At 41.9% G+C, this 15,341-nt stretch overlaps 1 protein-coding gene across 2 annotated transcripts in view; it reads left to right on the forward strand.

The window, feature by feature from the left end:
- nosip (nitric oxide synthase interacting protein) overlaps nt 1–15,341 on the forward strand; it is a 25,444-nt gene continuing 10,103 nt past the window's right edge. Inside the window, exons 1-9 of one of the 2 annotated variants that reach the window (XM_053444057.1) lie at nt 113–239; nt 409–503; nt 3,571–3,676; nt 3,777–3,858; nt 4,142–4,277; nt 9,950–10,101; nt 10,617–10,733; nt 14,213–14,283; nt 14,358–14,466. In XM_053444057.1, coding sequence (XP_053300032.1) covers nt 434–503; nt 3,571–3,676; nt 3,777–3,858; nt 4,142–4,277; nt 9,950–10,101; nt 10,617–10,733; nt 14,213–14,283; nt 14,358–14,466 — 843 coding nt within the window. In that variant the 5' untranslated portion in view covers nt 113–239; nt 409–433. Of the gene's footprint in view, nt 240–408; nt 504–3,570; nt 3,677–3,776; nt 3,859–4,141; nt 4,278–9,949; nt 10,102–10,616; nt 10,734–14,212; nt 14,284–14,357; nt 14,467–15,341 lie in introns of both variants that reach the window. The other variant, XM_053444055.1, reaches the window with a different exon arrangement.

Raw genomic sequence — 15,341 nt, forward strand, 5'->3', positions numbered from 1 at the left:
AGCACAATGTTATTGGTGAGCGAGCTACCTGTGGCAAGATGGCCGCCATGTGCGGACGTTCGATCCTTTGGCCGAGACATCTAGCCTTTTTATATATATCTATGGTACGGCCGACTCGCGGCTCTGAACGTCACCACATACGTCATCAACACAAGCCTCGATACGTGCGTCACAAAACACTCCCTGGATTACTCGAAACACACTTCGAAGCCTCGACACGGAAGGATACAACACTACAGGTAACGTTTAACCGTGTAATTGGAAGTACAGATAGTACATTAGCTCTTTTCTGACATTGTCTGTTCTCGTTAGCTGAATTCATCAGGATGCTTGGTTTAGAAGCTAAATTTAGCTCTTTAGCATGATTTACTCAAGGCAACATTAAAAGGCTGGCATGTTTTTCCACAGACCGTCCAGAGAAATCGAAGGTGCAATGACCCGCCATGGAAAGAATTGCACGGCAGGAGCTGTTTACACGTACCACGAGAAAAAGAAGGACACCGGTGAGTACCACAGGGAGCTAGATGAGTTTTCCAAATTTAGTCCCATGGTGTTGGGTTAAGGCCGAATTATAGTCCTGCGACTGCAACCGCGGAAGGCCACGCAGTTGCATCGACGGACTCGTTTTGGTTTATGCTTCTCGAACGTGTTGCAACGCAATTCAACGCCAGAACACTAGACGGAGTAATGCTGTTTGTCGAAGACAAAACACACAAAGAAGAGACGTCTTCTTCTTCGTCGACTGTTTATTTACATCGCCACTCCGGCTCCTCATAGCCTATTTCTGGCGGACAAATCCGCCAGTCATTGACGGGTTATACAAGTGGTCATACTTTCGGATCTCTTCTGCCAAGTGCACATTTATTTGGTCCGTATTCGTTCTACTAAATCGTCCGTGATTTCCGCGTATTATGGGGCAGGAAACCGGACTAGACTCCGGACGGGATGTAGTAATAAGCAAACCGATCACAAGTCTTGCGGGCTGCGTGAGGCTCGCGTCGCTTTGTCGTATAGTTAGAAAAATTGGCGGATGCACGCAAGCCGCCAGAGGGCATGAAAGGGGCGTGTCATTCTTGCGTGCGTACAACCCGACTATAATTCGGCCTTGAGGCTTTTTTCAAACGCAGTGACAAACTTTACACACAGGAATACAAAAAGCGTGCACAGCTTCAGCAATATAATCTCAGAGGTACAGTCAACCTGAAGAAATGCATTGCGAATTCTGAAAGCATTTAGCAGTAATGCTGCAGACATCTAAAGTCTGAGCTATATTAGTGGGAAGATATTAAGGTATTTCTTTATTGCAAAACAACTGAGCACAAGTAACAATTGAATCCCACGTCACACATGTGTATCTCATAATTTGTAGTCACACAGAAAAATGCTTTAGGCATTGCAAACTTCTTCATCACAGGTGCACAAATCCATTGCTTTGAATCACAAATCAAGAAACTGCTACTCTCACAGTTTTAGTTACTGCTGTAATGAGAGCTGCACATGTGTGGAATATTTTGTCAGAAATCCTTTGGGTATTCTTCCAGCACAAACACAAGTCATAAATTAAGACTGAATTTGATGCTATGAGTCACGAATGCTGTTTTTCTTGTTTAGAGAGCAGAGAACCTCATTGGTCATTAAAACAAGTTCTTGGAGTCTTATATGGACCAACATATAGACCATCCACTATCTCCCTAATCACCATCATTAGTGTCATCTAGGGGTGTGCGATTTAGGAAAACATGCAAAATAAATAACATTGCTTAATATCGTGATGACGATATGTCTTGCTATAAATAAACAAACAGTCCTTGGCTATGGAGACAGCCGGGAGAAGGCGTACAATCTGTTCACAGTAGGGATGGGCGTTCGATTAAATTGTCTTCGTCGATCGTCGGAAGAGTTAATGACGAATTTTCGATTAATCATTAATATTTTCAAGTTTAAAAAATCACTATTTATAAGCTACATTAAATGCAGAAATGCAAAAAAAGCGTGTTTCCTCATTGAGATCTTTATTACAAGATGAACAAAATATGCGCTGCCGTAATCTTAACCAGCGGAGCCGACAGCTAGAAGCCGATGCTACTAAACACAACTGACCCTCGTTTTTTTATCCTCCAAAATAAAATAATAATTAAAAAAAACATAATGTTAAACAACAACTACAAATATATAATACTTAGGTCTGACAGGTTTTGCCAAATGTAACTCAAAACTATCAAACAAGGTACCGAGTCGAGAAAGCTTCATAAAAATAACCAGTAACTCACATACAACTTCAGCACCAGCCTACTGATTTGTGTTGAGAAAGATGAGCATGTTAACATGCTCTTGGGTCAGACGCGAACGCAGCCTGGTGACCGTCAGTCCAGCCGCAGAAAAACCCGCTCTGAGGGGACTGACGTCGCCGTGATACACAGGTAGCTCCGTGCTAACTTGGCTAGCCTGGCCGCGGCTCCGGTGTTTACGCTCCCCTCGTCCGTGTCAGACAACGCAGGCTCCTTGTCTCCCCCAGCCTCTGGGATAGCTTCGCAGTATTGGCAGTGAACCAAGTCATTTTTAAACTCAAAATGGTCCCACGCAACACTTCGCCATGACCTCTTCATGTTTACTTTGGAAATGGAACTACACGGTAACTCGCAGCCAGTCGCAGGTAACTGAGTAGGACTGTGGCGTTTTTTTCAAACACTGCCCCCCGTGGTCAAATGTGTAATTAGCGAATTTCTCGATGAAATAATTTTTTCATCGACGAAATTCTTAATGATCAATTAATCGATCGTCGATTAATTATGCCCACCCCTAGTTCACAGCGCTACCAAGTCCGAGCCAGAAGCCAGGGAGCCATGCACGGCTCCCCTAAGTACACTTACAGTTTTAATGTGGGTCTTTTCTTAAATGTTTGGGCTCTGAAAATATTTTTTTTTCTCCAGTTTATAGCGATCAGTAATTTACCGCTCCTCTGTGTCTCTATCATTCCCGCTGTGCCCCCGCCACTTTGTGTGCGCTTGTGTGGCCTTGAGTGGTGCACATCAATTATGTGCTGGTACTCCTTAAAATGTCAGTAAGGAGCACATGTGCTATTAGTGGAAAAAGTTAGCCTGGAGCTCTAACAAGACAGAAAAATTAACAAAACATATTCAAGGAGATGAGATATAATAATAATAAGAAACTAAGATCAACAATTCCACTGACCTGTTTCATTACTGATCGACCTCTTAAGGCCGGCGCATGCTTCTGCGTTTTCATCAGTGGAATTGTTCTGCTAACTACATCCTTTCCGGAGTCACATTTCTGGTTTCATGTCCCATAATACCGGCAGAAACCAAGGAAGATTTATAAGAACGAATATGGACCAACATGCGCAACCCCTGGAAAATCATAAATTAAAACGAGTCCGTCGACACAACTGCGTGAAAAGCCGCAGCCCAAGTTGCAGAACCATGCACCGGCCTTTAGTTGTATTGCAGGCAGAACAATTTCTCCCCCCGCCACCGACGGTAGCCTTTCCTGCATAATCCTTTAGTACACAATTTAAGCATGTGGTGTGTGGCTTTCCTTCTTTTTGTTCAGCTGCATCTGGTTATGGCACTCAGAGCATTCGATTGGGCAAAGACGCTATCAAAGACTTTGACTGCTGCTGCCTGTCCCTTCAGACCTGTCAGGATCCTGTAGTGACGTATGTTTCTCTCTCAAGCGCTCACACTATATACTACATATTGAAAAATGTAGTGTGTGATGGCATACATAAACAGTTATCTTTCTTTTGCTGTCCGTAGTCCAGATGGATTCTTGTATGACAAACAGGCCATTCTTGAATACATTCTACACCAGAAGACGGATACTGCCAAAAAAATGAAGGTAAAACCAGAACTTCTGACTGTATACACACTGGTGTATCCAGTTTGATGTAAGACAGGTCTGTCCGCTAACTGCAACAGTGAGACCTGGAGAGTTGAAGCTTATGTTGTGAGTGAAATGTTATCTACACATCATATATATTTATACATACATTTACATACGTGTGTTTATTAACAATATATATTTTATATTCTTTCTCTTAGTTTTGCTTATTTTACATTTAAAAAAAAAAAATGAAAGTATAGTCTTTGTCCACTCAGTTTTCTTTTCCTCCTCTCTGTAGCTGTATGACAAGCAGAAAAGGGCACAGAAGAGCAGCAGCCAGCTTGAGTCCAAGTCGGAGGAAAGGGAGAGAGTGGAGAAGTTTAAAACCAGGGAGAACAGCATCGTTTCCAAACCCATCAACCCATTTATATCTGGTACAAAGTGTTTCCAATTTTTTTTTGTTGTAAACCATATTCACATATTTAAATATGTCTTATAGGGATTACCAAGGTTTAATATCCTCTGCCCTTAACCATGAGCAAAAGTAGGGAAAAACACCTTTAAAAAAAGAAGGGGGGTAGCGTCTGCATACCCCTTTTCACTGGGCTGGTACTGGTGCTGGTTCACAGCTGGCTTCCCTTGTAAACCTTTTAAGATCCAGTTTGCTTTTCCATGGGCTATAGCAACTTCAGTGCGTCACCATCTCAGTAATCAATCAATCAATCAAATTTTATTTGTATAGCCCATATTCACAAATTACAATTCATCTCATAGGGCTTTAACAGGGTGTGGCATCCTCTGTCCTTAACCCTCAGCAAGAGTAAGGAAAAACTACTAAAAACCCTTTTAACAGGGTAAAAATATGTAGAAACCTCAGAGAGAGCCACATGAGAGGGATCCCTCTCCCAGGACGGACAGAAGTGCAATAGATGCCACGTGCAGGAAAACATCATCAAGATTAAAGTCTTCAAGATTAAAGATTAAAGTCTCTAGCAGCATTTGATGAGGGTAGACATCCCGAAGGACAACCCCAACATGACATGCCAAGCAGTCCCGCTGCAAGCACAGTCCATGGTCAGCAACCATCCAGACCACGATCCACCATCCAGACCAGACGCCACTCCAGTCCTCAGTCACCGTCCACCGCCGCCCACCAGGACCCATCACAAGCCACCACCACGGTCCTGGTCCACCGCCCGTGCCCAATGCCAACGCGACACAGGGTCCGCCACCAGCACCACGATCAGCCCAGAATCCGCCACAATGGATCCACCACCGCGACCCCCGGTGTACGATCCACAAACCGCAATCCATGGTGCGGCCACAGAGGCCCTGGATCTGCGGGTGATAAAGCAAAGGGATTCCGGGGAAGGGGGATAGGGATGGAGAAGAGGAAGGAGAAGCTGGAAAGAGAAGCTCCGTGTGTCATGTGTCATAAAATAGAACAAGTAATGTTCTGGCGCACTAATTAGCTCTAACTATAAGCTTTATCAAAAAGGAAGGTTTTGAGTCTACTCTTAAATGAAAAGATGGTATCTGCCTCCCGAACTGAAAGTGGTAGATTATTCCACAGCCGAGGGGCTTGATGGCTAAAAGCTCTGGCTCCTACTCTTTTTTTAGAGAATTTAGGGACGACAAGTAGGCTTGAATTCTGGGAGCGGAGTGCTCTAGCGGGTTTATAAGGTACTAACAGCTCTTTAAGGTAAAAAGGCGCCATATTATTAAGGGCCGTGTGTATTTGAACATTGACAGGTTTTTGGTTGACAAGATTGGTGATGGCACGGTTTACCTCAGCGTGAGCCTTCCACTTATGGCCTGGGCGGATGGGCACTTTGGAGCTCCTTATTAACTTTTCTAATGGCTTGCCTGACTCTGATGATCCAGCAGGCATGACGTATTTCAGCAAATACCCTCTTAGTTGCTGGAATGTTTATCATAATCGTTAATCAGGAGCTGTGTTAAAGGTGTTTAGGGTCAAGCACTATTTGATACAGTGCCTTGCATAAGTATTCACCCCCCTTGGACTTTCTACATTTTGTCATGACATATCCACAGATTACAATTTATTTAATTGGGATTTTATGTAATGGACTAACACAAAATAGTCCATCATTTGGAAGTGGGGGGAAATATTTCATGGATTTCAAAATTATTTAAAAATAAAAATCTGAAAAGTGTTGAGTGCCTATGTATTCACCCCCTTTACTGTGAAACCCCTAACAAGGATCTGGTGCGACCAATTGCATTCACAAGTCACATTTGGAAGGCATTAGTTAGTAAATAGGGTCCACATGTCTGCAATTTAATCTCACTATAAATACACCTGTTCTGTGAAGGCCTCAGCGTTTGTTAGAGATCATTACTGAACAAACAGCATCATGAAGACCAAGGAACTCGCCAAATAGGTCAGGGATAAAGTTGTGGAGAAGTATGAAGCAGGGTTAGGTTATAAATAAATATCCCAAGCTTTGAACATCTCAAGGAGCACCATAAAATCCATCATCTTGAAATGAAAAGAATATGGTACAACCGTAAACCTACCAAGAGGAGGCCGTCCACCCAAACTGACAAGCCGGACAAGGAGAAAATTATTCAGAGAAGCAACCAGGAGGCCCACGGTAACTCTGGAGGAGCTGCAAAGATCCACAGCTGAGTGGGGAGAATCTGTCCACAGGACAACTATTAGTCGTGTACTGGCCTTTATGGAAGAGTGGCAAGAAGGAAGCCGTTGTTGAAAGTGAACCATAAGAAATCCCATTTGCAGTTTGCCAGAAGCCACGTGGGAGACACAGCAAACCTGTGGCAGAAGGTACTCTGGTCAGATGAGACCAAAATTGAACTTTTTTGCCTCGATGCAAAACGCTATGTGTGGCAGAAACCCAACACTGCCCATCACCGTGAGCACACCATCCCAACAGTGAAACATGGTGGTGGTAGCATCATGCTATGTGGATGTTTTTCTTCAGCATGTACAGGGACACTGGTCAGAATTGAAGGAAAGTTGGATGGAGCCAAATACAGGGCAATACTTGAAGAAAATCTGATGCAGTCTGCAAAAAACTTGAGACTGGGGCGGAGGGTCATCTTCCAGCAGTACAATGACCCTAAACATACAGCCAGAGCTACAATGGAATGGTTTAGATCAAAGCATGTTAATGTCTTAAAATGGCCCAGTCAAACCCAGACCTAAATCCAATTGAGAATCTATGGCAAGACTTGAAAATTGCTGTTCACAGACGGTCGCCATCCAATCTGATTGAGCTTCACCTTTTTTGCCAAGAAGAATGGACAAACCTTTCCATCTCTAGATGTGCAAAGCTGGTAGAGACTTACCCCAAAAGACTTGCAGCTGTTATTGCAGCGAAAGGGGGTTCTACCACGTATTGACTCAGGGGGGTGAATACTTATGCATCCACCAGATGTCTACTTTTTTATTTTCATTATTGTTTGTGTTACAAATTAATTTTGCACCTTCAAAGTACTATGCATGTTGTGTTGATCAAATGGGAAAAATTATGTTTAAGTCTATTGGAATTCCAGTTTGTAACAGTACAAAATAGGAATGGCTTGATTCACATGTGTATGTTGATCCAAACATACTGCGCACTGTGAGTGCTACCGTCTTGACAGTATGGAATTGATGTGCGTTGAACTCAGCCCAAAATTTCTCAGGCCCATTAGTGCGAAACTCCTGTGCCATAGTAACGGATGACTGCAAATAGACAAGTTCAAATATGAATTTCCCCTTTCCGATGGAAGGGAGCCCTTACTTTTCTCTCGCAGATAAGTCCCCATCTGTTGCGACATTGAACGGGTCTCTGGCAAAACCCATCACCTCTGTGGGTAGATTATGTCCCTCCAACCAACCAGCAAAGTTCTCTTCAACCTCCTTATGAAATCAGTCATTCCGTGATTTGTGCAGGGATGAGATGCATTTGCAAAACTTCGCGAAATGCAGCATTCGGCCTGTGCTGTTTGACGTGTCTGACGCATTTTGATAGCGGAGGTCACACTCGTCTGTATGCAATCAAACTCTGCACTTTTGAAGCCCTTTCTTGAGATCCCTCGGGAAGGTTTGTGCGGAAGACTGGTGTTTCTCAATGTAGTGTCTCCGCACATTGCAATCTTTAAATACGCAACGCACTCACTGCAAATTAAACAAATCGGTTTAGCGTTTGGATTTGGTGTTAAAATAAACAAATATTTGTCAGTCCAGGCAGGGGTAAACCGAAGGATTCATTTTCAACTTTTCGGTTCTTGGTTGTTAGACATGATAGACTGTAAACTACTCCCGCGATTTCTGCAGAGACACAACGCGCAGCATTTTGAGTTTAGAGTTGCTTTTACGATCTGTAATACTGAAGGAATTTCTGAAGGCTCGCAAAATGTTTTTTTTCCCGGTAAAAAGTATATAACTAACCTGTTTTTCAGGCTGGGGCCCTAGGAGGCTGCTTCTGGGCCACATTTGGCCATTTGAATGGGCCTGTTATAGAGGTTTAAAATTGTGCATAATTATCACTTGATGGACAGCTGACATGAGCGTTAGCTTGTCACTCCAGCTCCTAGCCTGTTGCCTTCTCGGCTGCACCTGAGCTAACAGGCTAATCCCTGTCACTGAACACAACCTGAGTATGTGGAAAAGTTTTCAAAAGTACTTATTTTGCTGAGAGAGAATCGTATATATTACAGGAATATACAACGACAAATCAGAAATAGTTGGGACTGTATGTTACATTTACAGTGATTTATAAATTATCTTATTATTATCGTTATCTATTTGACCTGTATAACAATAAAAAGCACTTTTTTTATATTTGACAACAATAATTTTTATTGTTTTTTCAAAAATAAACACTTCATTCCTTCATATTTAAAAAAAAAAAAAGTTGGGACAGTAAAGCATTTACCGCTTTGTAATCTTTTCACAACATTTAGGGACTCAAGACACCAAGTGATTAAGTTTTTCAGGTGTCATTTTGTCCCATTCTTCCTGCAAACAACAGTACGGGGTCTCTGCATTTGGAAGACATTCTATGCTCTGTAATAAAATGTGATGATCAGTAGTGTTGAATGCTGCACTAAGATCTACCAGGACGAGGACAGATACAAACCCTTGATCTGAAGCTATTAGAAGGTCATTAGTGACTTTTGCAATGGCTGTCTCTGTCCTGTGATGAGCTCTAAACCCTGAATGAAGGTTTTTATATACATTACCTTACTGGAGAAATTCACACGGCTGATTGGCTACAACGTTCTCGAGGATTTTAGACAGGAGGGGAAGTTTGGATATTGGTCTGTAGTTTGCTAAAACCTCCGGTTCCAGAGTGGGTTTTTTGAGATGGGATTTTTATGTAAGCTCATCAAGGGTAATCAGAAAATAGTTCTGTAAATAATTGGTAGCATAATCGGCTGCTCCTGAGATTTCTGTGCTTGATGATGTTTTAGCATTTCTAATAGTTCAAATTTTATTGTTAAAGAAGTGCATAAAGACAGATGAAGATAAAGGAGGCTGAATTGCAGGCAGGTGAGTAAAAGGGATATGAGGTGACATAGCTGGGCGTAAAGGTGAGGGGCCAGGTCCTGAAATTGGTAAGGCCGAACATTGAGGCTTATAGGAAGCAATTGCTGGATTTGGTTGGGAATGAGCTGATGAGGCTGAGAGTAAAGGACTTGAGGGTTCCTGGGGTTGAAGCTGAGGACCACAACTTATATAGGAGACTGAAGCAGGTGTTTTATGCTATTAGTATCTCTTTGGTCTTCCTGGAATGGTGTGAAGGGAAAAAGGAGAGGCACATCTCTGTAAGGTGGACTTATATAAGCCTTGGGGAGTGGACTCTGTGGCAGTGGTGCAGGTTTGGCAAAGACTTGTTATTTAACTTGGACTATTCGTGTGTCTGTGTGAGAGAGAGTGACAGGACGGTAAAGAGCACTTCACAAAGCAAGCTTCCATATTGTGCAAATTGTCCAACAAGTCGCATTCCCCCATTCATACAGCAGTAATACAACTCACAATTGTGTAACTGTTACATTTAGGCAATGTCAGACTGGTAGATATAATCAAAGTATGCCATCAAAGGCAGTAGAAACTAACTGTTTTCTCCTCCAGGGCAGAACAAAGGAATTGAAAAGGGCAGGACAGAAGGCAGTTCAGTAGAATCCTCGACTGTCTCCTCAGCTTCAACTTCAATCCAGAGCCTTCCCAGTTTCTGGATCCCCTCTCTGACTCCAGAGGCCAAGCCCACTCTGCTCAAAAAACCAGTGAGTGGATTCTCATTCCATGTCGATCATCTTTCAGGAACCTAACTGATAACATGTACCGTACTGCCCTGATGTCTTGCTTGTATCAGGTTGGTGATGTCTGTCAGAGAGTTTTTTTGCTTTCGGACATTTTCCCCTTTGTATTAACCTCATGACAATTAAACATTTTATTTAAGATTATCTTAGGATCATGTTACATATATGAAAAAAAAATTATCCAGCAGGTGTAACACCTTGCAGCCTGTATTGGGACTTTTTAGACTTGTTTCATACTCTGTGTGGTCAGAGGTTTTGGGTTAGGCTGCTTTTGATGTCACTGTATTCTCATTGTTTGTTTTGTTTATCTGTGTGATTAATGTTGAAACTGTTTTAAAGGTTAAAGGCAGGTTGCCCTGGATCGAAAGATGGAAACCTGCCTTTGCCTGAAAAAGAGCCCTCTACTGTTTGACTGAAGTTATGTTGTGCAAAATTGTATTTATCTTATCTCCTTACTCAATGTCCCTAATTTCTATCAGAGTAAGGCTGTGTTGTGCCCCATGTCAGGACGACCAATTAAGATGAATGAGCTTGTCACAGTGCGCTTCACTCCCGTGGACCCAAGCCTGGGCCGAGTGGCCTTGCTCACCCAACAGGTCAGTTTATGTCAACCCCTTGTTCTTTCCCATCATACAATAAGTTCAGTGTTAACAGCTTTCCCTACTAAAATGGTAAATGTAAATGGTCTGTCTTTATACGTGCTGTCAAACGATTAAAATATTTAATCGTGATTAATCGCATTTATGTCATAGTTAACTCAAAATTAATCGCAAATTTTTATCAGTTCTAAATGTCCCTTCATTTATTTTTTTTCCATTCTTTTTTTATGTTTTAATGCTCTTATCAACATGGAAAAGTGGATTGGCTTGCTTCATGCAAATGTTTTATTTTATTGAAAAACAACATTGCCAAACAAGGCGATAGAAAATAAAATTATAAAGTGCACATTTCAGGTAAACAAAGACTCAGCCTATAGTGCAGTTAAACCATGGCTTAATATTTAATTTTTTCAAGTTTGTTGTGAGCATAACATAACATAACAGGCCTCTTATTTCAGAAACAATGAACCGTAAAAGTTAGGTTACCAATAAAAGTTAAGCCTACTACTACTTTGCTTTCAGCCAGCTACTCAAACAGACAAGCAACAAAATAACAAACAAACAAAATACACAGGCAATTGTCGGCCTACTTTGAAACAAATTAACACAGAACTTTGTAGGGCTATTTGAGTACTCCCATATTTGTGGAAAATGTATGAAATAAGAAGTACCCTATTTTGAAATAAATAAAAACATATAGCTGCAGCCTAATAGTTTAAAAAAAATATATTTTAGTTGGCGAAATATTAAAACAAAACGCGAGAGCAAGTCAGACTGGAGGCGAACACAGATACTGAAGTTTGATAGAAACCAACTGCAGCTTCTGCTCTGATCAAGAAGCTGAGGCGCTGATCTCTGAGCAGCTGAGAGCAGAGAAACTCAATGTTTTCACTGTTTCCATAGTTAAGAAGCAGTCAGTCACTGAGCGGCTGCTTCACGTGAACGAGCTCTGATCTCACTGTGTCTCTCAGAGCGAGTGAGCGGGGGCGGGGGGCGGAGCCCCCGGACCGGTGCGCTATCTGGGAGCACACACACACACACACTCGCCCACTCCTGGTACTTCATGAAGGCCTGATACGATGATGTTTTAAAAATTATTGTGACTTAGTCAACCACCAACCAAAAGCGTGAGAGTTGGCATCTCTGCGTTTAACTGACAGTACTAGTATTTATATAGCGCTTCTTTCGTCTTGCTCTTTACAGTACAGTTTGCCATTCACACACATATTCATACAGTGCATCAATGGGCAACACTTTTTTCTATAGGGTCAATCAGGGTTTCAGTATCTTGCCCAAGGACAGTTCGGCATGCAGATGGGGAAGACTGGGATCAAACCACCGACCTTTTGGTTAGAGGATCTAAGCCACAGCCGCCTAGTACCTAGTGTCCAGGACTGCCGCAGAGTGTTATCACTACGATTTAAAGAAGTTAAAGATACAATTTTTACATATGGTATTGCTGCGGCTCATCCCCCAACCAAAGGTTATTTGGTGATCTTCCTTGATCATTTAAGATGGTGAATCTGTATCTATCAGTTGTCTGAGAAAGCGCCTTGCACTGAAAACATCACTTTAATTCTTTCTTACACAAAACATTTCAGTTGCATTGTCTGATGGCCAACACATTATGATTGGTCCAGGCCAGCCACTTCATACCACTTCCCCATTTGTTCGAAGGCAGCTTTCAGTCATCGCCAGCTTTCTTTCAGACACCTTTACTTGTGTAACGGGGCTGTCTTTTTGATATCTTCAGTGCTCACTTTCCCGACACCATTACATTTCTACTTTTATTCAAACCAATATAGTTTCTGGGCCTGTCTCTGAAAATGCAAGGTTGTATTTAGCCACAAAAATGGAAGAAAGTTTGGAATTGAAATAATTGTATTTAAATGTCAAAACTTGGAAGAATCAATTCAATTTTATTTGTATTTTGCAAAATCTCAACAATATCTCTTTCTATCTTTTTCTAGCTCTCTTTTATTGCCTGGTGTGAACAGATAGATTTGTCCATTTGTAATTGGATCTCTCAGGACATATAAAATGCATGTTTGAACTAGGGATGGGCATAATTAATCAACGATCGATTAATTAGAGAGTTAGCTCTCAGCGGGGCTTAAGAGTACAGCAGCGCATATTTTCAAGTGTAACCAGTGAACGGATCCCGTTTAACTGCCACAAGAGTTGTTCATCTTCTAATAAAAATCTCTATGAGGAAACACGCTGTGTTTTTTTTATTGTCACTGCATTTTTATATAGCCTATAAATTGTGAATTTTTCATATAAAAATATTAATGATTAATCGAAAATCGATCGTTAATTCTCCCGACGATCGATTAAGACAATTTAATCGAATGCCCATCCCTAGTTTGAACTGAAATAGTTTCGCATTTCGGGTCAGATGTGGATATGGCCTTAAATTATGTATTTTGATGTTTTGCTTACTGTCAATAGAGAATGTCCTAAAAAGACTCAAGACAAGACGATAATGGAGTGTAGCACATAAGAAGAATCATCATAGGCTTTGGGGGTGCACACACTTTTAAGTTGCTTTTATTGAGGTACTGAACTCTGGATAATCTAAATTCCCAAGATTGGCTGCATTTACAAACTAAAGTTGCTGTGTTTTTTCCCTGTCTGGATGACCTTTTTGTCACACACGACGGATGGAAAAAAAGAAAAGCAATCTCTCAAGATGAAAAATGTGTTATACACCTACAACGGGCCTACAGATATGTCAACATGGAAAGATTTGACGCCTGTATTGATGTAACTTGCCATTGCTGCAGTGGAATTAATACATTACATAATGCCTCCTGCATGCTGCACCACCCCTTTGTATTGTAAATGTTTTTGTATTTATATAGCGCTTTTCTAGTCTTGATGACCACTCAAAGCGCTTTACAGTACAGTTTAACATTCACCCACACATTCATACAGTGCATCTATTCGCAGCACTTTGTTGTTCTATGGGGGGCCACTCGGGTTTCAGCATCTTGTCCAAGGACACTTCGGCATGCAGATGGGTCACACTGTGGATCGAACTGCCCACCTTCAGGTTGGAGGACGACCACTCTACCCCTCAGCTACAGCCGCCACCGTTGGCTAGGTTTAAAACGAAAAAGCACCCCAATGTTCTGCAGTTGCATTTGGGGACTTAAACATTTACATTTTTTTTTTTCTGGAGAACTTCCTACAGCGTTCTTCATGTGTTAAAAAACAAACTCCGCACCCCATTGTGGACATTTACTGAGTTCATGTCTGCCTTAGTGTGATCAAGATACTGTTTTTTACGGATATATGATGACCTTTTTTGTCTGACGAGTGAATTGGATATGGTGATATAAAACAGAGCAGCAAATCAGCTTCTCAGCCACAACTGTGTATTTAATGACAATATGGTCAAACCTTTTTCTCTGTGTAATGCGTTTCCTCTGCCGTGCTGCAAATGTGATTCTAATCCTTTCTTGTGTCCTCAGGACAGGTATGTATGTGCAGTAACCAGAGACGTCCTCGCTAACAGTGTTCCCTGCGCTGTTCTGCGACCCTCGTGAGTGGCCCAACTCTTGCAGTTGCATGCTAAGTTAGTACCCCCAAGAGTATGTGACACTCTCCTTTTTTCAGGGGTGCAGTGGTGACTCAGGAGTGTGTGGAGAAGTTGATCAAGAAGGACATGATCGATCCTATGACGGGAGAAAAACTGTCTGACAGAGACATCATACCACTGCAGAGGGTATGTGTGTACTTCTATTGAGCTGACACTCAACGCGATATCAGCTCCCCTTATAATCAAGCTCCTGATCCAGTCTACAGAGGATTTTACTGTAGTTTCTCCGTTAATAAGATTGACATGACAACTGTATGATTTCAGACAGTGATTGGTTGTCACTGCTGCCTCATCATGTAGACGCGTTGGCAGCCATGCTGCTGACTTCAGTTGCAGGAGAGTTACTCCAAGTGAAGCCACCAGTATTTTATTACATAGTACGCATACTGCTTTGTACACTGGGTACGGAAAGTATTCAGACCCCTTTAAATCTTTCACTCTGTTTCATTGCATCCATTTGCTAAAATCAAAAGTTCATTTTATTTCTATTATTATTAATGTACACTCATCTTGACAGAAAAAACTGAAATGTAGAAATTTTGCAATTTTATTAAAAAAGAAACTGAAATATCACATGGTCATAAGTAATCAGACCCTTTGCTCAGTATTGAGTAGAAGCACCCTTTTGAGCTAGTACATCCATGAGTCTTCTTAGGAATGATGCAACAAGTTTTTCACACCTGGATTTGGGGATCCTCTGCCATTCTTCCTTGCAGAGTCCTCCAGTTCCGTCAGGTTGGATGGTGAACGTTGGTGGACAGCCATTTTCAGATCTCTCCAGAGATGCTCAATTGGGTTTAGGTCAGGGCTCTGGCTGGGCCAGTCAAAAATGGTCACAGAGTTGTTCCGAAGCCACTCCTTTGTTATTTTAGCTGTGTGCTTAGGGTCATTGTCTTGTTGGAAGGTGAACCTTCGGCCCAGTCTGAGGTCCAGAGCACTCTGGAAGAGGTTTTCTTACAGGATATCTCTGTACTTGGCCGCATTCATCTTTCTTTCAATTG

Source organism: Pleuronectes platessa, chromosome 16, assembly GCF_947347685.1.
Source record: "Pleuronectes platessa chromosome 16, fPlePla1.1, whole genome shotgun sequence".
Taxonomy (NCBI): Eukaryota; Metazoa; Chordata; class Actinopteri; order Pleuronectiformes; family Pleuronectidae; genus Pleuronectes; species Pleuronectes platessa.